The 25,125-nt window shown below is 40.7% G+C and overlaps 1 protein-coding gene across 1 annotated transcript in view; it reads right to left on the reverse strand.

Moving 5' to 3' along the window:
- Positions 1–25,125, reverse strand: part of znrf1 (zinc and ring finger 1) — a 56,079-nt gene that overhangs the window by 5,568 nt on the left and 25,386 nt on the right. The window contains exons 2-3 of the mRNA XM_029433672.1: positions 18,565–18,660; positions 727–832 (exon numbers count right to left, since the gene is read on the reverse strand). Coding sequence (XP_029289532.1) covers positions 727–832; positions 18,565–18,660 — 202 coding nt within the window. The remainder of the gene's footprint in view (positions 1–726; positions 833–18,564; positions 18,661–25,125) is intronic.

Here is a 25,125-nt window from a genome sequence, read left to right on the forward strand (position 1 = left end):
ATTCTAATAGTAGTAACAACATATCCTTCATACGTGTGAGTTCCAATACTGAAGCTAATTTCTAAGATTTGTAAAGTGGAAATATGAAACATTCACTCAAACATGTGGAATCTAATCAGTCTGCAAAGCAACTATAACTGGCAGTTATAATTAGTAAACACTAAATCATTGTATAGTGGATTAGAAATATATAGTTGCATAACATTAAAATGCTTGAGTACAGTACAGTATGCACTGAAACTTCAAGCAATATTAATTACGGTAATAGTTTTTGTTAGAACATACAATGAAACATTAGAAACGTCTCCTGGCTTTGGTGCTTATATTACATTTGACATTGAGTTACATTGGGGGGAGATAAGTTGAAGTGCTTTCTGGCACAGAGCAGGAGGAGGGTGCTGTTTTTACAGAGCAAGCAGAAGTTCAGGTGATTGCAGACGGTCGCAGGAGCAAACAGCAAACTTTTTATTTTATTTTTTGTGTGTTTTTAGCAGAGAATAAAACATCAATGTTTAGAAATGCTACACGCAACACCTTTATTGTCCAACCATATAATATTAATAACCTCTAAATAAAATGCAACAACTGGCCATCTTTAAGGAACATCTTTATTGGAGTGCAGTAAGTGGGTTTAATTAGACAAAGTGCAAATATATATATATACAGTATATTTAATATATCGGGCAGCAATTCAAATCGGAGTGTGTGTGTGTGTGTGTGTATCACCTTTTGTGGTAGATGCAGAGGCACGGCAGTCTGGCTATGGTGTCCCCTTGCTGCAGTTCCTCTAGACAGATCACACACTCACCGGCATCCCTGGCCAACACATCGTCTAAAGTGGCAGGCAGGCACACACACACACACACACACACACACACACACACACACACACACACACACACACACACACACACACACACACACACACACACACACACACACACAGAACATGTACAGTATCAGTATGCACCTAAGACAGCAATATAAAAATCACAGAGCAGTAAGGGGAGCAGGTTGGTGCATTACACACGGTCGTGGTCACTTTCTGCTCGTACCAATACAAATGCACATGAAGGAGTTTCAAGATGAATTAGGAGCCTTGAATCTGTTTCCACAGTAGAAACATAGCGTCCATCATATGGGAATTCACCACTGAATATTTTTATGTTGCATGATCTACTTAATGTAATGAAAGGAAGCACTTAAAGAGTTTGTTATGGTCTATGTATAAAATATGTATAATCTCAAATATAGATTATACATAAAAAAAATGATAAAGAGATTTTACATTCAGGCAGATGTAGTCAAGGTGGAGCTGGGAGAAAAAGATAATCTAATTAAAGCAGTATGGCAAATAAAACATAAATATAAAAACAATATATAAATACCCTATAGCAGGGATCAGTAATATCATAGAATGATTTAATTGTCACATTACCTCAGTAACGATTCATAATTAATATATTTTATATGCACTTGTGCACAAGATTCTCCTTCCTCACAATGGAGCTCTTATTAAGTTGTTGTACTGAATGTAACAACAAAATATATTCTATATTATATTGCTTTTACGTATTTGTTTGCTAGAATATGATACATTTCACAACTATCAAAAAACATTAATATTATGATTACATCTGAATAACTTTGATGACTAATCAAAGTTTTCTCATTCCATCAGTGGTATGTTTTACTATACAATATTTATGTCTGTTGTCACCGTGTCTAATTAGACGATTAAGAAATCCTAAATTCTTGCCGAGAGGCACGACAGAGCTCGCCATTGTTTCCCGACCTGAGGACTTGATGTAAACAAACAATGGCATCCAAAGCAGTTTGTATGATTCTGGCTGTCTTGTTTTTAGAAAAGCCAAGAAGAAGAAAGAAAAAGCAACTGTGACCTTTCTGCTGTTTCAGTTTCACCAACAACAACATTCCTCTTTCTCAAGTCTATGGTTTTAGAGAGCTCTGTGCTCCTATTGTCATACTAGACGGCAGAAGGAAAAAATGTACCACAGTATCAATATGACCAAAATGACATTATAAGAGAGTCATAATGTCAGTGCCAGGCCTATACTATAGCGTTTGCTTGGGCAGCTGAAAAAGGCACCTCAGAGATTGCAATATAATCTGTTTATAAATTGGCATGACCAAAACATATGAGCTAGAGTGGCTGATGGCATCTTGGACATTTCGGGGTTAACGTTTGAAGAGATTTTGAAGGGCTGTGTCTTACGCAAAGAGATGATTGGTTCCAGGCTGAGCTGCCACATTTCCTCTGACAAATATATTCCTATAGGACATTCCCAAGTTAGTTTGAGCCACAAGAGGGTTTTTGATAATCTGTATTCTGATGTAAATAATAAAAATGTTTCCCCTTGCTATAGAGGCCTCGGCACAGAATATAATTCCATTCAGTCCTACTGGAGCTGGAGGGAACTTAATTGGATAGTGTGCCTGGAGATACCTGAAGAGCTTTTGGAATACTTAACAGAAAACCAAGAGCACACATATAATACGCTACATCTATCAACTGTAACACGATGTATAAACAACATGACGGAAAGCAGAGTTGCAAGAAAGCATGTTTTCTATCCATACTGTGTGATGTAATCACACATTACGAATACATGTGCTGCATACAAGAGAAGTATATTGAGCTCTGTATATAGTATAATATAGATACTATAGGACGACATGTTATTTCACATCTGTCACTGTGGGTCACAGCTACAAAGACTGAGCCTGGCTGCTGCTCCACTTTGAGATTGGCTGCTTGGTGAAGCTGACGCAGAGAGCACCCAGCTTCTTATCCACAGTGAGTCCTTTAAGAGCCGAGCTGGTCGCAGCTTCTCACCAATTATCTGACTTTTTTTCCCTGCTTTAGCTGCTTATCGTTACTCTTCTCTTTGTCTCATGGTAGGAATTCAATTCCCTTCAAACCTATTTATTTATTGTGCTATTTGAACATAAAACCACTCAAAAACACAGCAATTAATTCATACAAATAAAAACAATATGTCACAAAAAATACAAAATCTGAGAGTGTCAAGTTTTAAGAAAACATAAAAGTTGATGACACTTGCAAATTCAGTTCTGACCAACAAGGAACATTCTATCTGTATATTATGTAAGCAAGAGATGTCCATCCTCTCCGGGAACCATCACCTTACTGTGGTGGAGAAGTTTGTGTGTCCTTATGAACCTGAGAGCTGTGTTGTCTAGAGCCTGGTGCTCCTGGTAGGGTCTCCCAAGGCAGATTGGTCTCAGGCGAGGGGCCAGGCTAAGAATGGTTCAAAACGAACCCATGAAATATAGAGGAAGAGACCCTACCTGGAGGAAACCCGGGGCCCCCGTCTGGAGCCAGGCCCAGAGGGAGGGCCAGACAGCGAGCGCCTGGTGACTGGGTTTGCCACAGAGCCCGGTCGGGCACAACCCGAAGAAGCTACGTGATGCTTCCCATCCTGTGGGCCCACAACTCATGGGAAAAACCGCTGGGGTCGGGTGCACTGTCACACGGGTGGCAGTGATGGTCAGGGACCTCGACGGAGCAGACCTGGGCAGCAGAGGCTGGCTCTGGGGACATGGAACATCAACTCTCTGTGGGGGAAGGAGCCAGAACTAGTGCGGAGTGCTACCAGTTGGATCAGGTGGGGCTAACCTCTACGCATAGTCTTGGCTGGAACCGTACTCCTGGATAGGGGTTGGACTCTATTCTGCTCTGGAGTTGCCCAAGGTGTGAGGGCGGGTTGGAGTTTACCCCGGTGGACAAGAGGGTCGCCTCCCTACACCTACGGGTTATGGGGAGGAAAACTCTGACTGTTGTCTGTGCCTATGCACAGTATTCGGCCTTCTTGAAGACCCTAAATGGAGTCCTGTATGGTGCTCCAGTAGGGGACTCCGTAGTTCTGCTGGGAGACTTAAAAGCGCACGTGGGTAACGATGGAGACACCTGGAGAGACGTGCTTGGGTGGAACGGCCTCCCTGATCTAAAACTGAACGGTTGTTTGTTGTTGGACTTTTGAGCTAGTTATGGAATGGCCATAACAAACACCATGTTCGAACATAAGGCTGCTCAGAAGAGTATGTGGTACCAGAGCACCCTAGGCCAAAGGTCAATGATCGATTTTGTGATCGTATCATCTGATCTGAGGCTGCATGTTTTATACACTCGGCTGAAGAGAGGGGCGGAGCTGTCAACTGATCGCCATCTGGTGGTGAGTTAGAACAAGGGGTGGGTGAAGACTCTGGACAGACCTGGTAAGCCCAAACGGGTAGTGCGGGTGTCTGTGGCAGAGGCAAAGCAGCGGGTGTAGGAGAAGTTCGGAGAAGCTATGGAGAAGGACTTTCGGTCGGCAACAAGATGCTTCTGGAAAACCGTCCAGCACCTCAGGAGGGGGAAGCGGGGAACCATTCAAGCTGTGTACAGCAAGGGTGCTGCTGACTTCGACTGAGAAGGTTATGGGGCGGTGGAAAGAGCACTTTGAGGCACTCCTGAATCTGACTATGGTAGAGGCAGAGCTGGAAGCTGATGGGTGACCATCATCAATTTCCCTGATGGAGGTCACTGAGCTAGTCAAACAACTTCACAGTGGCAAGGCCCCAGGGGTTGATGAGATCCGTCCAGAAATGCTGAAGGCTATGGGTGTGGAGGGGCTGTCTTGGTTGACACGCCTCGTCAACATTGTGTGGAAGTCTGGTACAGTGCCTAGGGGGTGGCAGATCCTATTCAAAAAGGGGGACCAGAGAGTGTGTGCCAACTACAGGGGTATCACACTTCTCAGCCTCTCTGGTAAAGTCTACTCTAAGGTGCTGGAAAGGAGGGTTCGACTGATAGTCGAACCTCAGATTGAAGAGTCACAATGCGGATTTCGTCCTGGCCGTGGAACAATGGACCAACTCTTCACTTTTGCAAGGATCCTGGAGGGGGCTGGGAGTACGCCCATCCGGTCTAGATGTGTTTTGTTGATCTGGAGAAGGCGTATGACCGAGTCCCCCGGGTGATACTGTGGGAGCTGCTGCAGGAGTATGGGGTGCGGGGGTCACTTCTGAGGGCCATCCAATCCCTGTACGCCCAAAGCGAGAGTTGTGTCCGGATTCTCGGCAGTAAGTCGGACTCGTTCCCAGTGGATGTTGGCCTCCGCCAGGGCTGCGCTTTATCACCAATCCTGTTTGTGATATTCATGGACAGGACATCAAGGTGTAGTCGTGGAGGAGAGGGGTTGCAGTTCGGTGGCCTGAGGATCTCATCACTGCTGACCGGTGGCTGGTGTCTCCCTTAGAGATCGGGTGAGAAGCTCAGCCATCCGTGAAAATAGAAATAATCTCCACTGCCCAGGTGGCATCTTTACTAGATGCCTGAACCACCTCAACTGGCTCCTTTCAACACAAATAATTTTGGAGCTGAGGTAAATGACACCTTGTAATTGATTTCTTTTGACAAAGGGATGTAAACAAGCAACTAAACAAGTTCAAATCCTTACAATAAAAGAGGTGAAAAACGTTGTCAATATTCTATAGTTTACGTATGCAGCCATGGATCATTCTTATTTTGGGAAATGATAATTTCTGTAGTTTCGGATGCATTTAAAACTAAAAAGGATCTACAGTACTTGGGGATGTGTCACAATTTATCTGTCCAATGAAACATGAATAGTTTTCAAAAAGTATTTTCAAGAGAAAGAAGAGAGAGAGAGAGAGAGAGAGAGAGAGAGAGAGAGATAGATAGATAGATAGATAGATAGATAGATAGATAGATAGATAGATAGATAGATAGATAGATAGATAGATAGATAGATAGATAGATAGATAGATAGATAGATAGATAGATAGATAGATAGGGCAGATAAGAAGAGGGGGTAGGATGTGGAGTAAGAGACAGAAGACATATGCTCTGACTGCAAATCAGCTTAGTTCCTCAACAAACTCCCATAACCCCACTCTCCTCCTCCCTCCCTCCCTCCCTCCCTCTCTTTATCCCGCTCTCCTCTTCTGACCCCCGTCCTTTATTCTATTGTGCTCTATCACCCGCCTGAAAACACCCAGCATCCCTCCAACAGAGTGCTCCAGATTAAATCACAGAAATCTACATACACTGTCTGATAATACAGTAGCTCCACTCCTCCTATTCTCCAAATTTCCTAAGGAAATAAATCCAACCAGGAAACACACTGAGATTAATCAACTCCCAAAAAGTCTGCATTTCTCTGAGTGCAGAGTATTAAATCTAAAGTCAACATCTGACCCAAGCTCTAATAATCAAGTAAAGAGGGTTGTTCAATCTTGTTTCCTTCACCTGTGAAATGTTTAAAAAATGAGGTCATCCAGAGATGGAGCTCTAACTCATCATCGTCCTGTCTGAGCCAAAACACTAAATGGACTGCAGTTAGTAGAAAATGCAGCTGCAAGGCTGTTCACTGGAGCAGATAGGATCATATCCCCACTGCTCTGGCTCACCTCCACTGACTCCATGTGAAATTTAGCTGATTTTAAGATTTTATTGTTAATTCATATAGTCTTTCATGATCTTGAAGCTATCGTAGTGAGCTTTTAGCATCTGACCCAACATCCAGTTTCCTGGAGCTGAAACTAGGTCACTGCAGTACAACATACTGTACTACATTAAAGAACAGACTAAACATGTGGTTGGTCCATGAAAGATCATGGTTTGAGTTCAATTAAGAACTTTGTTATGGTTTAGGGCTCAACCCGTTCTCAATCACAACTCGTCAGATAAGCAAGGGGAGGACTTTCACCCAGGAGACCGCCGTCATGTCCTGTGTGAAACCAAAAGTCAACGTTGACTTATTTTAACTTAATAAATTAACTCATGTGACGTACTTAACTTAGGTCATGTACTAACTTACTTATTTTAATCAAACCATGATCTGTTCCTTAACTTAACCATGTAGTTTTGTGTTAATCCACAACGTTCACCACATGTTGAAGTCTATCATACTACCCTGCACGCTGTAAAATGCCGCTTACGGTACTTCAAGAAGTCCTGCATCATCGTGGTTACAATAATACAAAAGTGGTAAAGGTACGGGAACATCATGGCTAGGCTTTGAAACACAACGTTGACTGTTGGTTTGAAACAGGAAACAAACAGCGGACTCTGCCTCTCGCTGATGTTTTGTCGCTCTATATGACATCAGCTGACTTCCTACTTTGCTCCAGTCATAATGACTAAGTGTGCTGGAGGGCTTTGTTACTTGAACGTAAACGTACGTGTTTTGGGGCACTTGCTGAAACGGCTGATGCTGTCGTTCTTCTTGGGAGGAAAGTCTTTGTTTTTATATTCTTAGTCTGTCTTGATGGTTGTGTTGGATAACAGTTCAATGAAAAGTGTTTATCCCATAGGGAGCATGAAAACACTTAGCAAGCTTCACTGGAATTTTCTCCAGAAGATGGGCGCTAGATGCACATTTATGGAGTGTTTAGCATAAAGATGGTTCACATGAACATGCTCAGTAAGTTTCATTGCAATGTTAGATTTGATCATTTCTTGTGCACAATCAATGTTGGGCATCTGAGGCTATAGTTGAGCAAGGAACAGGAGGTCATCAGGCTTTATCCTCTGGGAACCATGAATACACCCTAAATGTCACAGCAGTGAAAGCAGTAGTTGCAACAGACAAATAAACACTGAATGTTTTATAAACATTTTGCATATGTAATGTCAGATGTATTATCTAATCAAGGATTACAATACATGTACAGTGTGTAGAGTAACAAAGTCCGTGGCTCCCTATTTGCTATAGTAGTGAATGATATTTACTGTCTGAATTATGTGTGTGAAATATTTGCTCTATAATGCTCCCTAAAAGATTCCCACAATGTAACAAATAAAGTAGTCGTTGGTTTTCCTTGCTGAGCTGCAAGACACAGACTGCATGTGTCTCACCATCCTGTCTCACTCTCACACTCGCTCTCTTTCTGGGTCTCCATACCACCCTTCTGACTTCTCTGTGTGTACGTACCCCCTCTCCCTCTCTGTGCGAGGGGCTATTTTTAGAGGGAGGCATTAAAATATCATCATGCAAAGTCGAAGCCCAGAAAAGATCCAGTGGTCAGCTCACATGGACTGAAGGAGTGAGCTACCTATAACCCTCACCGGCACACGGTGTAGACGAGTAGGGGAGCACAGACACACAAATAACACATTTGGTTTGTGTGCTTCCGTACATTTAGACTTATACAACAATTAAAGCTTCGCTCATTTAGAGCAGCAAGAATGAGACATTTATTCTTCTTTATTGTTATTGGTGTGCAGTGAAAATGCATCTCCAGCATCTCCAGCTTTAAAGTAAGTAAAGTAGTAAATGTTCTATTTTTAGTGTTTATACAAATCACACCTCGAGGATAAAATAATAAGTAAAAACCTTATGCATTTCAACTTTAGCATAATCTCATTGTATGGATTTTCTCTCCTAACGTGCCATTTAGAGCAGGGGTTTACAATTGCTAACTGCACAGTAAATACATATTTGATGTAAAGGGCTAAACCAGTCAAACAGCAGACATCGAGGCAGCAGAGGCTGAGATATCCTGACTTTCAATCTTTATATTAGTTCCAAAAGTGCTGCATCCTACATACTACAAGGCGCTCATTTTTAAGTATAATAATAAATACAGGTTTAGTAGAGTATGAACGATCCAAATAAATAATCTGTTTCACCACAGATAGAGTAGACTACATTTATTTTATAGCTTTAGTTACTAGTTACTTTGCAGATTCAGATGAATAATTAATTAAAAAATATTAATAATACAAAATGTTATCAACAAACAAATTATGATGTATGAATTTGGATAAAGATAAAACTTTAATGATCCCTTGGTGCCCGGCAGTATATATAATACAAATATAAGCCCCACCCCTTTACCAACTGCAACATTAAAGTAATGTACATCAATAATTATAATTATATATTTATTCAATACTATAATAAAAATTATTCTGAAATGGGTCATTCTGCATAATGAGTACTTTTGGTACTTTAAGACTTTTTAAGTAAAACAATTTGAATCCAGGATTTCTACACTGTTATTAGTACTTTTACTAAAGTGAAATGTCTCAGTACTTCTTCCACCTCTGTGCCTCATCAAGAAACACAAACTGAGAGCTCAGATCAGTGTGAAGTCTTTTCAGTCTGTCCTTTCGTAAAGGTTAAATTGATAGACACAGCCGACTAGCCAACTGGAGTCAGGGCGGTCGTGTAAACTGCAGCGTGTGAGCACAGTGTGACTAGCATGTCTCAATTAATGGGACTGTCATCTATCAGCTAATGTAGCTATCATCCATATACTTACTACTGGAGTTACTTTTTGACTGAAAATAACCCTTTTGCACATGTTAGAATGATCAGATTTTCATAATGTAGATATTTTACACATTGTGCAACAAATAATAATAATAATTATATGACCCAACACTCACTTGAATGCAAGAAGAAGAAGGGGGAGTAAAAACCGGCCTCCTAGCAACTGCATAAACATGTGATAATAGTTTAAACGCTGACAAACTAAAAAAGTTATTTATGCATTGTCTTGGATGCAGCTAACAATTACATAATGAGAAACTTATTTGTTTGGCTAAACTCCCACAAGGTCTGTGTAGTCCTTTAATAGTGTAATTAGATTCCTGCGTCTATTGTACAGTAACTGTGTGATGACATTGCTCAGAGATATGTTGATGGGCGACAGTTACGGGCCCAGGTGATTGACAATAGACCCCTGAGCATCCTGGGAAACAAGATAAGCTGCAGCTCGGCCCATTTTGTGGGTCTCAAAAACCAGAGAGAGAGAGAGAGAGAGAGAGAGAGAGAGAGAGAGAGAGAGAGGCGGGGCAAGGAAGGGAAAAAACAGACAGAGAGAAATTACAGAGAGATTACACAGCGAGAACAGAGCCTGACAGACAGACGGACTCACAGAGGAGAGAGGGACAGAAGGAGAACGAGAGTAATTTGCTGGAAATATAGAGTGACAGGACAGACAGAGCTGTAGAAAAAAAAGAGGAGTTATGGGAGTCTTTCTCCTTTTACCCTCTCTCCTCTCATCCGTTATTAGCCATCAGGGTGCTCCATCACTCTGGATCCCATCTTCCCTTAAGACAGTTTCACTCTCCTTTCTCTGTCTCTCTCACTCAGTCTTCATTCCCTCACAGTCTGAATCCAGCTGCAGGCTTGAAACATACATTTTTTTTAATGCATTGGCCTTATGGGCCTAGTTGAATGCTATTTGTGGAGCTGTAAAATGATTCCCCTTCTCTCCCTCCCTCAAACAACTTTACATGATTTAGTCTGTGTGGTTGCATTATCATGTTCATGAGGAACAACATTGTCCCCACTGTGCATACACACACAAACACACACTTCTACAAGGTGACCTTCAGGACCCAGATCAGACGTACATGTGCACAGTCTTGAGTCAAACAAGTGACAAGTTGATCAATCAACAAGTTGCTGGGGGCAATGAACAGACATGGCTGCTGTCAATCATGTGTCTCTAAGCAACCAGGATTGGCAGTCCAGCCCAAAATTAAAACAGCAACCTGCTCAAATAAATTAACAGTAGAGTGGAAGGTGTGTCTGCAGCAGTGTTACTGACTCTTTTTGCTCTTTATGTACATTTTAATTCCCTTCATAAATAGCACTGAGTATCACTATGACACAGAGTAACAATAGACATGAATGAATGACGCTCAATGTAATCACTTGTCCTGTCCATACTGGCTGTGAAGAGATCTCTTCCTAATGTGATTCCAATGTAAGTATAAAAAATACATTACTAACGGTACTCTGTGACATTTTCCATCACTAGTTACCCTGTGGAGCTACTGTATATTCTTACATGTCCTTGTTTTGATTGACCTTGTGCAAGTGCACAATAACTCACATGTACGTGCATGTGCATGCAGATGACACATACTAGCACAAGCAATGCACTGACAAAGAAGAAGAAGAAGACTGCAGACAAGTAAACATGGATATAAGAAATATATATTCCTAACTGTTAAAGGTTCAATTTGTAAGATCTGCCAGAATTTAAACTTAAGACAATAAACTAACATTATTACAGAGTGTGAAGAGGTAACAGTGTTGACGTTATGTTAAACACGTCTCTGTGTTGTGTTGCAGAGATATCTACTGAAGTTAGCATGCTAACAGCTAGCTGCGCTCCGTCCAGTCTGTAATACCACTTGTTCCTCTAGAGGTGATAGTGAGTCAGTGTAGCTGCAGTCTGCCTCAGTACAGAGGGAGAAGAAGAACAGCTGCTCCGCCTATAGACGGAATCGGAGTTTCGGGCTTCCGGTGGAATCGCATGCATGCTGGTGTGGCAAGCCTAGAAAAGTAAGCACCAACTCTACAAGGGCCGCCATATTGGATTTCTTCTCTACGTGTTTACATTGTATTTAGCTTATTCTTCAAGCGTGTTTACATTGTATTTGGCTAGTTTTTAGTGTGTAATCATCGCTCTTCTAGTTATGGGATTTGGACACCGAAATTGTGTGGTGAAAGGATGTTCAAACAGTGGGAGAAAGCTAAATAAATGGGCAGAATCTCATTGTGAGCTTCACGATTGCAAAAATTGCCCCCATTCAAATTATTTCCATTTCCAACAGCACTAAAGAACAATGATAGAAGGCTAGCATGGACCAAAGCTGTAAAGAGACAGGATTACAATGGGAAGTCTTGGGAGCCCAAGAAATCTTCGCGGATTTGCAGTGAGCATTTCATGCAAGGAAAACCAACAAATGAATTCCCTGATCCTGAACTAGACCTGGGGTATGTAGTCTATCTACTTGATTTATATATTGACAAATGTACTTTCTATATATTGAGTTTTATAATAATTAACAAACACAAGTTAGGTATATATTTATAATAGCTTACCCTGCAACACAACTGCAATAAGCACTTATGATACCGCCAGTTTTCTTGACTGCGCAGATCCATGCCGAATGTGGCGTATGGGAAATTTTCATTGAATGAGTACATTTTGCTTTCAAAAAGCAATACTCAGAATCTGCGAGAGGATTGAAAGATATTTGTTTCAACCAGCCAGAGTCAAACAGTCTAAATGCTTTGCCTTCTTTGTATTCGTTCAAAGTTCGTTTATGAAACTCGACATCGTTCCCTGGGTGGTCAGACATTAAAAATAATGTTATATCGCTGAGGTATATCGGCGGCCAAGAAGTCATGCTGTTGTTTTCATTGACCCAGCCATCCTGCAATGTCAAGGGATCAGGCACTGAAACGCCACTCGGCATAACCAAAAGCTTAGTCTTTTCTTTTTCTGTGATTGAAATTCTTTCGTTAGCTGTTGGTTGCTCCTCAATGCCCTTCTCTGATGCAGCAAACACCCTGGCAATAAGCTCCAGTTTTGTTCCGGAAACCTTTAAATTCCGCTTGCGGCAAAATACTTTCAAAGCTTCGACTTTCCACATCTGAACCTTATAAGAAAGGAGTTCAGAACTCATTGTAGAGTAGTAGGTTTGTTTACAACACGCTTGAAGAATAACCTAAATACAATGTAAACACGTAGAGAAGAAATCCAATGTGGCGGCCCTTATAGAGTTGGCGCTCACTTTTCTAGGCTTGCCACACCAGCATGCATTGCAATTCCACCGGAAGCCCGAAACTCCGATTCGGTCTATACAGGACTGTCTCAGAAAATTAGAATATTGTGATAAAGTTCTTTATTTTCTGTAATGCAATTAAAAAAACAAAAATGTCATACATTCTGGATTCATTACAAATCAACTGAAATATTGCAAGCCTTTTATTATTTTAATATTGCTGATTATGGCATACAGCTTAAGAAAACTCAAATATCCTATCTCTAAATATTAGAATATCATGAAAAAGTATACTAGTAGGGTGTTCAACGAATCACTTGAATCGTCTAATTAACTCGAAACACCTGCAAGGGTTTCCTGAGCCTTGAAAAACACCGGTGTTTTGGTTCAGTAAACTAAATCACAAGTATGGGGAAGACTGCTGATCTGACTGCTGTCCAGAGGACCATCATTGACACCCTCCATCAGGAGGGTAAGACACAAAAAGAAATGTCTCAAAGAGCAAGCTGTTCACAGAGTGCAGTTTCAAAGCACATCCACAAAAAGTCTGTTGGAAGGGGGAAATGTGGCAGGAAACGCTGCACAACCAAGAGAGATGACCGCAGCCTTAACAGCATTGTGAAGAAGAGTCGCTTCCAGAATTTGGGGGAGCTTCAAAGACAGTGGACTGAAGCTGGAGTCCAGGTATCAAAAGCCACTGTTCACAGACGTGTCCGGGAAATGGGCTACAATAGCCGTATTCCCATGGTCAAGCCACTTCTGAACTCAAGACAACGGAAGAAGCGTCTGACTTGGGCTATGGAAAAGAAGCACTGGACAGTTACAGAGTGGTCCAAAGTCCTCTTTTCAGACGAAAGCAAGTTTTGTATTTCATTTGGAAGTCAAGGCGCCAGAGTCTGGAGAAAGGCTGGAGAGGAGCAAAATCCAAGTTGCTTGAAATCCAGTGTGAAGTTCCCACAGTCAGCGATGGTTTGGGGAGCCATGTCAGCTGCTGGTGTTGGTCCACTGTGTTTCATCAAGCCCAGAGTAAATGCAGCTGTGTACCAAGAGATTTTAGAGCACTACATGCTTCCGTCTGCTGAAAAGCTCTATGGAGATGAGGAATTCATTTTCCAGCATGATCTGGCACCTGCCCACAGTGCCAAAACTACCAGTAACTGGTGTACTGACCATGGCATTACTGTCCTCGATTGGCCTGCCAATTCCCCTGACCTGAACCCCATAGAGAATATGTGGGGTATTGTGAAGAAGAAGCTGAAAGACACCAGACCCAACAATGCTAATGAGCTAAAGGCCGCTATTGAAGCATCCTGGGCATCCATAACACCTCAGCAATGCCACAGGCTGATTGCCTCCATGCCACGCCGCATTGATGCAGTAATCCGTGCAAAAGGATTCCCAACCAAGTACTGAGTGCATTAATGGACATTTTCAAATGTTTGATTTTGTTTTGCTGTTATAAATCTTTTTTTTTTACTTGGTCTGAGGAACTATTCTAATTTTTTGAGATAGGATTTTTGAGTTTTCTTAAGCTGTAAGCCATAATCAGCAATATTAAAATAATAAAAGGCTTGCAATATTTCAGTTGATTTGTAATGAATCCAGAATGCATGACATTTTTGTTTTTTTAATTGCATTACAGAAAATAAAGAACTTTATCACAATATTCTAATTTTCTGAGACAGTCCTGTATGTTAAGCCTCAGACACAGGGAAGGAAGACTCAAACGCACGACTCCGGACACAAATGTAAAGTGTGAACAAACTTTACTTCAGTAAAACAGAATATTAACTCAAAGCTCTCACTAGGAGGATATACAAACTTCACTGAAAAAGCACACTTCTTGGACCACTGGTACTTGCACATGATATGACAAGGATAGGACAAGACGAACTGACACACGACAAGGGGCGACAGGTCAATTTATACAAAAGGTGAGTGGGAACAGGTGGAGACAATCAGGGGCGGGGTAGACGCTGACGATGGCGGGAAACCACACAAAGACAGGGAGTAAACACAAGATATGACACAAGGGAGGTGAACTCTACAAAATAAAACAGGAACACAAATCCATGACATGACACTATATCTATATCTATATAAAAGATATAAAAAGATTGGAAAAGTGCTATATAAATGCAGTCCATTTACCATTCCATTTTATATATCTATATACTGTATATATAGATATATAGTCATACATCCATGATCCCTGCCAGTTTGATATTTTGTTTTGATCAGGAATAAGATTGTAGATTAATATTGTAGAATACAATAGACAGTATAAACAATAAATTATATTACTCCAAAACTTAGAATTCAATAACTGCCAAGTAATTGTCTTTTCAGTAGCACATTGTTGCAGCTTCCTTGCTGAGCTGTGGTGAATACAACACCATACACAGACTAACTTTGGAAGATACACACTTATTTTGACCTACTCTGACACAGAGGAAGGACTATGGACTTATATTGAAATGACAGTAGGAAGGGTCTTCTTCACAGCCGGTATGGAGAGTAAGGTGAATTACTGCAAGCAAGAATATTTCAATTCCAATGGACATATGGCATGTGGGTATTGTTTTGAGATAAATTCGAAAAAATGAAAACCCTTAAAGTACCTGAATGAAACCCCAAAAAATATGTGTTCCCGTTTTCAGGGCTGGCTCGATACCGCCAGCTTGAGTCTCTGCCGATACCAATCCAATAATGTATTTTCCGTCTCGTAAGCAACAAAGCTCTCTATGATACATTTGTATGGAACTTTTTAACACACAGAACGTTTAGCAGCAATTTTGATTGGTCAGCACCATTCAAACATTAAAAATGAAATTTAAAGTGCAACGTTGTGCGAAAGTTTATTTACAATAATGATGGAATTATAATTTCAATGTAAGATACTGGATATAACTCATAATAATAAGTCACTCACACTGATAGTGGCCCTACCTGTTTTATATTTGATGTGTCATAAAAGGTCCTACATGGTCAAAAGCTAAACTCATTACAGAAATGCAAGACACAACACGACTAATGGCAGCTAGAGGTTGGCTCATATATATTTCTGTCCGTACTGTTTAAAGGATGTCTCTCTTACAATATGAAGGCAGATATCTCAGCAGTTAACAACTCTCTGTGAGGTGTGACTTGCTGGAGATTTTCAGAAACATTATGGGTCCTCCTCTTCTGCTCCCCTTTGCCTAAATTTGTGTGAGGACTTTTCGTTGAAAAAAATGTGAAAGATGGTGTAACGTGGCAACCAATCAAAGTATCTTTCAGAAATATATGGCTTTATGGATGAGACTCTAAATCTTAAAAGAATACACCATAGATGTCATACATCGTGCCATCAGTCAATGTACCTTAAGGCCCTGTCACACATATCCGTATGGCGGAAACGAATGGCGACGTATACGAAATATACGGCAATACACTGGTGTACGTTGATATAAATTAAGGGTAAGTTGTGATCGTTCGAAGGACGCAGACGATATGCCGAACACGCCGAACACGCCAGACATACAGCCCTGTCACACAGTTCCGTATGGAAGAAACGTATGCTGGCGCATATGAAAATGTCAGAGTCCAAATACATCCAACTTTTCCACAGTAGTAGCTGACATATACATAACAAATTATTATACGTATGTCTAACCTATTGATAGCTTATCACTTACTTATACAAAACGTATCAGAGCGTCTGGCCAACAGAGCTGGAAAAGTGCCATTTGGCTCACGTCATGCTGATGCTGGAGAACGGCTAGAATGTACTCTTGTCGCAGCCTCTCAGCATCCTCCATGCTCTCTGATGCTGGGTTGATGTATTCATCAAAACGTGCTGTGAAGAAGAGGATGAGCTACTCACAGGGACCCTATATACTATATTCAAACCCCAATAAGCTCTCAGAACGCTAGCAGTACTGTAGAAACACGTTTAATAAGTTACTCCGTCGTCAGGCATAAGTTTAACATAGGTTACGAATAGGTTATCCACTCATTATCAATAAGTAGGCTGTAGGGTTCACTGTCAGCCGATGTAGCCTATATCTAACGTACCTCTAACGTATTGACGTCCTGTATTGACGTAGGTATTGACGTCCTGTATTGACGTAGGTAGGTATTCACGTACGTATTCAGTATTCACGTATGTCTAGCGTAACGTAACTTATTTGTAACATCTGCATAACTTATGAAGCACACGTTGGGTATGTCCGAAAAGTTTGAACACGCTAAAAACATTTTCACGGCCTCAGCGTTCAACAACGCACCCCAGCGTAACACAGCGAGCTCTTAACAAATACTACTTATGCCTTACCTTATATCAACGTAAACCAGCGTATTGCCGATATTTTGTATACACCATATTTTTGCATACGTTATGCATTCATTCGTTGGGCATTCGTCTGATATGTTTTGTATAAGTAAGTGATACGCTATCAATAGGTTAGACATGCGTATCTGTATACGTTAATTCTTCTGATCCGATCCGATGAAAAGTTGGACGTATTTGGACTAATTGTGAGCTATTTTTCGTATACATTTCCGCCATACGGATATGTGTGACAGGGCCTTTACAAGTCAATGTCAAATGTGTTGTGTCAAATGTTAGTACTAGCATGGAGCACAATAGCCAGTGATACAATGATCTACCAGGGACACTTGGATGGTTTTGGCAACCATTCATTGGTTGGTGCGACAAATAGTTTGTTGAGGACCTTTATGATTCACTACAACTAGCAGGTATTATTCCTCTAAAACATGAAATATACTAAGCAGTAATAGACTAGTGGTCATCAGTCAGCTGGTGGTTGAAAAACAGGGAGAAATGAGAGAGGGGCAGCATGGAAAGACAGTGAGGGATTAGCTCACACAGAGCAGCTCTACACAGACGATCAATAAAGCAAAATAAAAGACCCTGACATGCCTGGCTCCCACATCCACGTCACGTGGAGACCCAGAGAGAACAAGCTGAGCATTGATCCAAAAGGCTGTTGATGCTAAACTGTATTCTTATGACGACACATAAGATAACATTTAAAAGCAATTAAAATCTTATGTTCTAAAATTATACCGCAAGTATCTGAACTCAGACTTGTGCCAAGTAATGTGAGTTAAAAGCAGAAAGGTTAGTATATTAAAGTTTATTTTCTCTCTATTTTGGCAGTCATCCCGTCTGATTAATTTGTCAAATTATATTGAAGAAAATGTAAAAGGTTAGAGAGATGGAAGTGTCATAAATTAATAATGCATTTGTATGGATGTTCTTTGGTTAACCTGCCATCTAAAAAACATCATACTCAAACTATGGAACAAATATTCTCCTCCCCTAAAGAAAGAAATACAACATGACTCAGTTGTTTTTGTAATTTATTTAAACTTTTTCACACACACGGAACTTTAAGCTGCATTTCTGATTGGTCAGCACCATTTAAACATTCAAAATTAAATTTAAAGTGTAACTTTGTGCAAAAGCTTAAATCTGAGTATTTTGAATAAGAAAGACATTAACAATATAATATTGAATATTATATTGAGTCAACACTCAATGTAGCCTATACCTTAATGCCAGTTGAGATGCTAATGGAACGTATTGGATTATTATTCCTTGTTTCTTTATCCGATCTAGTGATTTTAGCCAGTATTTTCAAGAGTGCATGACTGAATATGTCCGTCTGTGTAAACTCACTCTATGAATTTTTATGATTTTCCTCATTTCACTTCATTCATATTCATCATGTTTTAGAAGCTTTAGCTTGACAACATGCATCAGCCTGTAGACCCACTCACCTTGTCATGAATATTTATGAGAACAGCAGCAGGGTCAGGAGACTTGGCACAACTTCGGGAATAAGTATGAAAAAAGTAAACTACCAAAGTAAAAACCAAGGCCATCATCAGCCAGGCTTTTTCTATGCACCAGGTGTAGCCTCCTGTCATATGAAGACAAAGTAAGTGCAGAAAGAGAAAAAGACATTTCTTACCATTGTAGGAGAGGCGAGGCTTGCTTAGACACATGATGAAGTGAACTTCCATTTCATTGGACGCCACAGACTTGGAACAGACAGGACACTTGAATCCTAGGAAGCAGCAGAGAACAGAAAACAAATATATACCTCTGAAATAAACAAGTATCAGCTTCATCGTGATCTGAACTCGTATAGCACGTATAACTCAGCTGACAGCCGATAACAATATTACAAAGCATATTCCAAGGAAGGGAGTAAAGGGCATTTTTTAGATGTCTTTTCATAAAAGAAAGCTAATAAATGTGTTTCAGATTGAAATAACGATACACATTTGTCTTCTAAAGTCTCGGAGCCCTGGGGATGAATTACCCATCAGCGGACCACTTATGTGTTTCTCTTTTTCGACAGGGTCCCTGGATCCCTTCTGACAAAGCATGACTAGGTGTGGATGCTGTGATATAAAGCTCAGTGCAGCCTGGACCAAACCGGCCCCTTTGAGTCTCCAACAAAGTCATGTCCATGTCAAATGCTGAAATGCAAATCTATTTCAATGCAAGAGATGTTTTCAATTTCTTCAAAGCAGCTACACCCTAACAGGCCCTGGCCCAGACAGATTGAAAAAAAAAATCCACTGTGAACCAAAACTCAAAAGAACACAAATGAAATATAGATGGAGGCATTAAATAATTTCCCCAATATTCTGAAGAAGCTATTGAACTAGTAAGGATTCTAGTTGCTGCACTTACAATGAACATTACAAGCAAAGTTACAACGTTACAAGAAGCAAGATCTAAAGGTCGACACGATGAGTTGAGATAAACACAGGCCATACAACATATAAAATGAAACAGGGCACTACTACAAGGAACTACTTTCTAATGAAAATCATTTCCTACAATGTGGAGTGTGTTTGTGTGTGTGTGTGTGTGTGTGTGTGTGTGTGTGTGTGTGTGTGTGTGTGTGTGTGTGTGTGTGTGTGTGTGTACTTTGTTGGGGTGTACAGTGCATTCATGTCAATAAGCTATCCCATAGAACTGACAGAAAAGCTGTTATGTCTTGGAACATCCATCATTTAAAAAGGTTTGGATATTCACTTGGGTATCGTACAGACTTAAGGTGCTTTTGCAAATAAATGCAAATTGGCCAGATGGGTTTTTGAGAGAAATGGCCTTCCAAGAGGAGAGACAGCATTAGTCCTTTCAGCGCCAAAACGACATATGTATACGTTTAAGTGACAAATAAGTAATTATGACTGGAGCAATGGAGGAAATACGCTGACCTTGATATATAAGGAAGTGCAAAGTCTGTGTTGGGTGGAAGTGTTAACACAACTTCAGACTTTAACACGGCTCCTCTCCCATTTTCAACAGACAGTCAACCTAGCCAATGACCTAGACATACTGAGCTTACTGTATGTTTCCTGTACTGGCACCAACAAGCTCTCAAAATAATTACGTTTGTTTTTAAACCTTGATCCACTGACTCACACACATACATGTCTAACATCACAACCTTCGGGTTTTCACTGATTAGATTAAAGGTTTTCGTGGAGGTGACTATGATCATAGCATCTTCTGTGAAGGGACAGTGATGGTGGTATAATGAGATTTACACATACAACCAATAGCATTGCCAGGTTTTTTTTATTTGAGAACACTTTTCTTTTGTGGGAGAGTTTTTCTTTCTGTGAGGACGTTTGTGTTTCTTTGCAGGTTGGTGGGTCTATGTACTCCTGACAGAATTAGACAATCTATGTCTATTAGTTTGCCTGTTTGTCTGTTGTTGTTCTCTCTTTTTTTCTTGTCCTTTGAAACTTGTTTGCAATTACGGCTAGTGCAGTGATTTAGTGTTGCTCTTCCATTAAGGAACACACAAGAGACAGATGAAGAAAAGCCATATAAGGGATACGCTCCAAAAAGCCCTAGATCTTACAGTTCCCATGATGCAATTTGTCTTTTACCCCATCACAGTTATCTGGGTCCCTCTGTTTCTGACCCCGTTTGGGAACCACTGTATGACATTATCAGGTGTTATTATCTTTAACTTCTCATGACTAGTAAACGTCCCTTTATGTGTACAATTAGTGGAGTTCCCCAGTAAGACCAGAATATTTGGCTTCTCACTGTGTAGCTTGGATACAGACAGCAGTGACCTCTCTTTAAGCCCACAGAGGTATAGAGGAGTTCAAGAACAATAGTTTGAAAAAGAGAACTTACTCACACCTAAACAGACATCTAAGCAGATATGTAGTTTACAGAGGCTATTTTTTCAATACCCCAGAGCTTTTCTTTAATGAGACGTAATCAGGAATAATGTTTTAAATCATTTTTGTGGCTGCTTATTTCGGTTTTATATCATTTAAAATTGGATATCTTTTGGTTTTAAACTAGACAAACATTTTGAAGACATTTTTTAACCTTAGGCTTTGTGAAACTGTGAAATTGTACACATTTTGTAGACTAAATGACTCATATATTAGTGGGTGTTTGTTATTGTTATTTTCATGAGAAAAGGGGAAAATGTTTGACTGAAAAATGCTGCAAGCCTGTAGTGTGTTACGTACAGTATGCGGCGCTTACTTCATGATTCCAGCGCTCTGAAAATGTCTGCCTGCAAACATAATGGGCTTCGATAAAACAACCTTTGAAATCTGAGGTACAATCGTTTGACAATACGTTAGGTTACACACAGACACATTCACTATTAACAGACGCCCCCCTCCACATGGCACCTGACCCACTTTTCCCTTGGCTGCTATTTTCAGATGCTCCATAGGGACGAGCAGAGAGAGGGAGATGGAGGAAATGAGTGAAAAAGAGGTGCAGAAGGAAGGTGAGAGAGTGCAGGCATCTGAGGAGAAATGAGGGTTATGATACATGGTCCAGCAGGACTCAAGCTGCGAAGTCAGGGAGGTATGTGTGTGCGTGTGCATTTGCCTTCGACTCAGCCATACACCACAAATCCTTGAGGTCTTTTCATATTCAAGGAGCGCATAAGGTCAGATAGGGACAAAAATAAATCAAAGGACTGGATCATAAATTAATTATAGTGGTGCCTATGTGAGTGTGTATGTGGACGTGTGTGTTGTGAGAGTGCACAAGCGTGTGAGTATTTAAGCAACTTGTGCATCGTACACCGTGCGTATTTGGTTTATGTAAAATTCGCATGTTTCTCGCAAATATTTGTCTTGACTGCAGGTGACGTCAGCAGACTGTGCGCAATTCTTCAATGATCACCGGCATGGGACACGTTATACCAAATGACCCAGTAGAGACTGTGAGTCCCGCTTTGTCTGGATCCAGCTCTTACTGACTGCTGCTGCGGAGACAGATGTTGTTGTTTTCTGGACTGTGTAACTGTGTACGGAAAGTCCCATAGAATAAGACTCCCAGCCAGTCAGCAGGTTCACACCCTGAAACTTCTTGCTGAGAGGCCACAGCTCTCACCACTGCTCCCCTATGCTGCCCTTTGTTGTGGTCTACAGCTACTTCAATCAGGAAGGACAACAAATGTGAACAAGGGTGTTAAGATGTCTAACCACAAATTAGTATTTCTCGGACTTGAATTAATACTTTGTGCACACAAATAAACAGAACATAGTGTTTGTTATCATCTTTTAACATTTTAAACATTTTAACACACAGCGTGCATTAAACCCAAGAAGCTAACTCTATTGTCCAGCCTGATAGCACTGTTTGATATGCACTGCATCAGTCTACACTGTGGTGTACTGTACGTTCACATAATGTTTACATCTGGTCAAAGATGATGAAACAACGTCTAAAGTAGCATCACAACTGTGAGTGTGGAGGGGACGGGGACACATTTGTTGATTGTGATAACCTGAAAATATTATTAACACATTGCTGGCATTGTGGCCTGAATAAAGAAGTATACAGGGAAAAATTGAAAAAAAAAGATTGAAATCTTAATTATACCTTGTGGCAAAGAATTAGAATAAAATCAGAATGTTTGAAACTATTACCTTTCCCATTAGTGCAATGCACTGCACTACTAGACATTCAGTGGGCAATTTAAGCCCTGGGGTACAGTAACATCCTGTGTAATTGCTTCACATACCAAAAAAAGCACTCACAAAACCGTGTGGGCCCCTCTAACCACGAAGCCAGAGAATACAATCAATACAAACACATTCAGCAGGCGAGTCTTCTCTGAAGGCTGCTGGTCCAAAATACAGAGAAACGGAGCTGAATACTCGCTTTAAGGCCTTATGGCGGAAACATATACGAATAATAGCTCACAATTTGTCAGAGTCCAAATACGTCCAACTTGTCATCGGATCAGATCGGAAAAGTGAACGTATACAGATACGCATGTCTAACCTATTGATAGCGTATCACTTACTTATACAAAATGTATCAGACGAATACCCAACAAATGCATAACGTATACAAAAATATGGCGTATACAAAATATCGGCAATACGCTGGTTTACGTTGATTTAAGGCATAAGTAGTATAAATAGGCTAAAGACTTTCCTTTTTGATAAAGCTTATAGTTAGGGCTGGCTCAGGTTTGCCCTGGATCAGCCCCTAGTTATGCTGCTATAGGCTTAGACTGCCGGGGGACACCTCCCTGCTCTCTTCCTTCTCTCCCTCTCTCTTCTTCTCCCTCTCTTCTTCTCCCTCTCTATCTGTATGCATTTATGTAAATGTATGTTACTAACTCACCATCCGGGGTATCATCCCCGGAGTGTCTGTCTCTCATGTGGCAGGTTGCCACTGATAAAGTTTACGTCAGGATCATGAATCGTGGCTGCGCCTGCTGCCCTGGTCCTGCTGGACACCGGGAAGCCTTATTGACATTTTCCTGGATTCATCCATACTTTCTTTTTTTTTTCCAACACAACATAATTTCTGTCAAATGTTGTATTTGTACTATGTTGTTTATCCTGTACACACGACATCTATTGCACGTCTGTCCGTCCTGGGAGAGGGATCCCTCCTCAGTTGCTCTCCCTGAGGTTTCTTCCATTTTTCCCCCTTTAATTTTGGGGTTTCTTTTAGGAAGTTTTTCCTTGTGCGATGCGAGGGTCTAAGGACAGAGGATGTCGTAACCTGTACAGTCTGTAAAGCACACTGAGACAAATGTATAATTTGATTTGATTTAGTATTCGTTAAGAGCTCGCTGTGTTACGCTGGGGTGCGTTGTTGAACGCTGAGTCTGTGAAAATGTTTTGAGCATGTTCAAAACTTCCGGACGTACCCAACGTGTGCTTCATAAGTTATGCAGCCGTTATAAATAAGTTACGTTACGTTAGACATACGTGAATACTGAATACCTACGTAAATACAGTACGTGAATACCTACAGTGCCCTCCAGAATTATTGGCACCCCTTTAGTAAATATGAGCAAAACAGGCTGTAAAATGTATTTTATTGTTTATCTTCTTGGCCTTTCATTCAAAATATTCACAGAAACCTTACCTTTTCACTGAAGTAAAATTATTGAAGGAAAAAATAAATGTTGACTTTGAATAAATATTTGAATCCTAAACATGTGTGCCACAATTATTGGCACCCCTAGAAAATCCTATGATACAAATCTAACTGAAGTATATTTCCAGTCATATCTTACATCTTTAGGTTCACCTGTTTGATTAGGAACTCTTAGGTGGTCAACCATGACTTTCTGTTTCACTGCGGTATTAATATGAGGTGACACAGGCCAACATTCTCTTTGTCATTCTTCACTACGGGAAAGACCCGAGAACACAGTGATGATCTGCGACGAAAAGTTGTTGAGCTGCACAAATTAGGAAATGGATATAAGAAAATCTTAAAACAGTTGAAAATGCCCATTTCCACTACAGGGCAATAATTAAGAAGTTTAAAGCAACAGGAGATGTTAAGAATCAGCCAGGAAGAGGATGTGTGTGTACATTGACGACACACACCGTGAGGAGGATGGTTCCACTGGCAAAAGAATCTCCAAGGATCACAGCTGGAGAATTGCAGAGGTTAGTTTAGTCTTGGGTCAGAAAGTCTCCAAAACCACCATCAGACACCGCCTACATCACCACAAGTTGTTTGGGAGGGTTGCCAGAAAAAAGCCATTGCTGTCAATTAACAACAAACTAAAGCGCCTACAGTTTGCCAAACGTTCCTGGGACTTTGATTGGGACAGGGTTATATGGTCAGATGAGACCAAAATAGAGCTTCTTGGCAACAAACATCAAAGGTGGGTTTGGCGTAGACAGAAAGATAGCCATACAGAAAAGCACCTCATACCCACTGTGAAGTATGGTGGTGGATCGTTGATGTTGTGGAGCTGTTTTTCTTCCAAAGGCCCTGGAAATCTTGTTAGGATACATGATATCATGGATTCTATCAAATACAAGCAGATATTAAATGAAAACCTAACAGCCTCTGCCTGGAAACTTAAAATGGGCCGTGGTTGGACCTTCCAGCAGGACAATGATCTAAAGCACACCTCAAAATCTACACAACAATGGTTTACTGACCACAGAATAAAGGTTTTGCCACGGCCATCACAGTCCCCGGACCTAAATCCTATAGAAAATGTGTGGGATGAGCTGAAGAGAAGTGTCAAACT

Source organism: Cottoperca gobio, chromosome 6 (genome assembly GCF_900634415.1).
Source record: "Cottoperca gobio chromosome 6, fCotGob3.1, whole genome shotgun sequence".
NCBI classification, from domain to species: domain Eukaryota; kingdom Metazoa; phylum Chordata; class Actinopteri; order Perciformes; family Bovichtidae; genus Cottoperca; species Cottoperca gobio.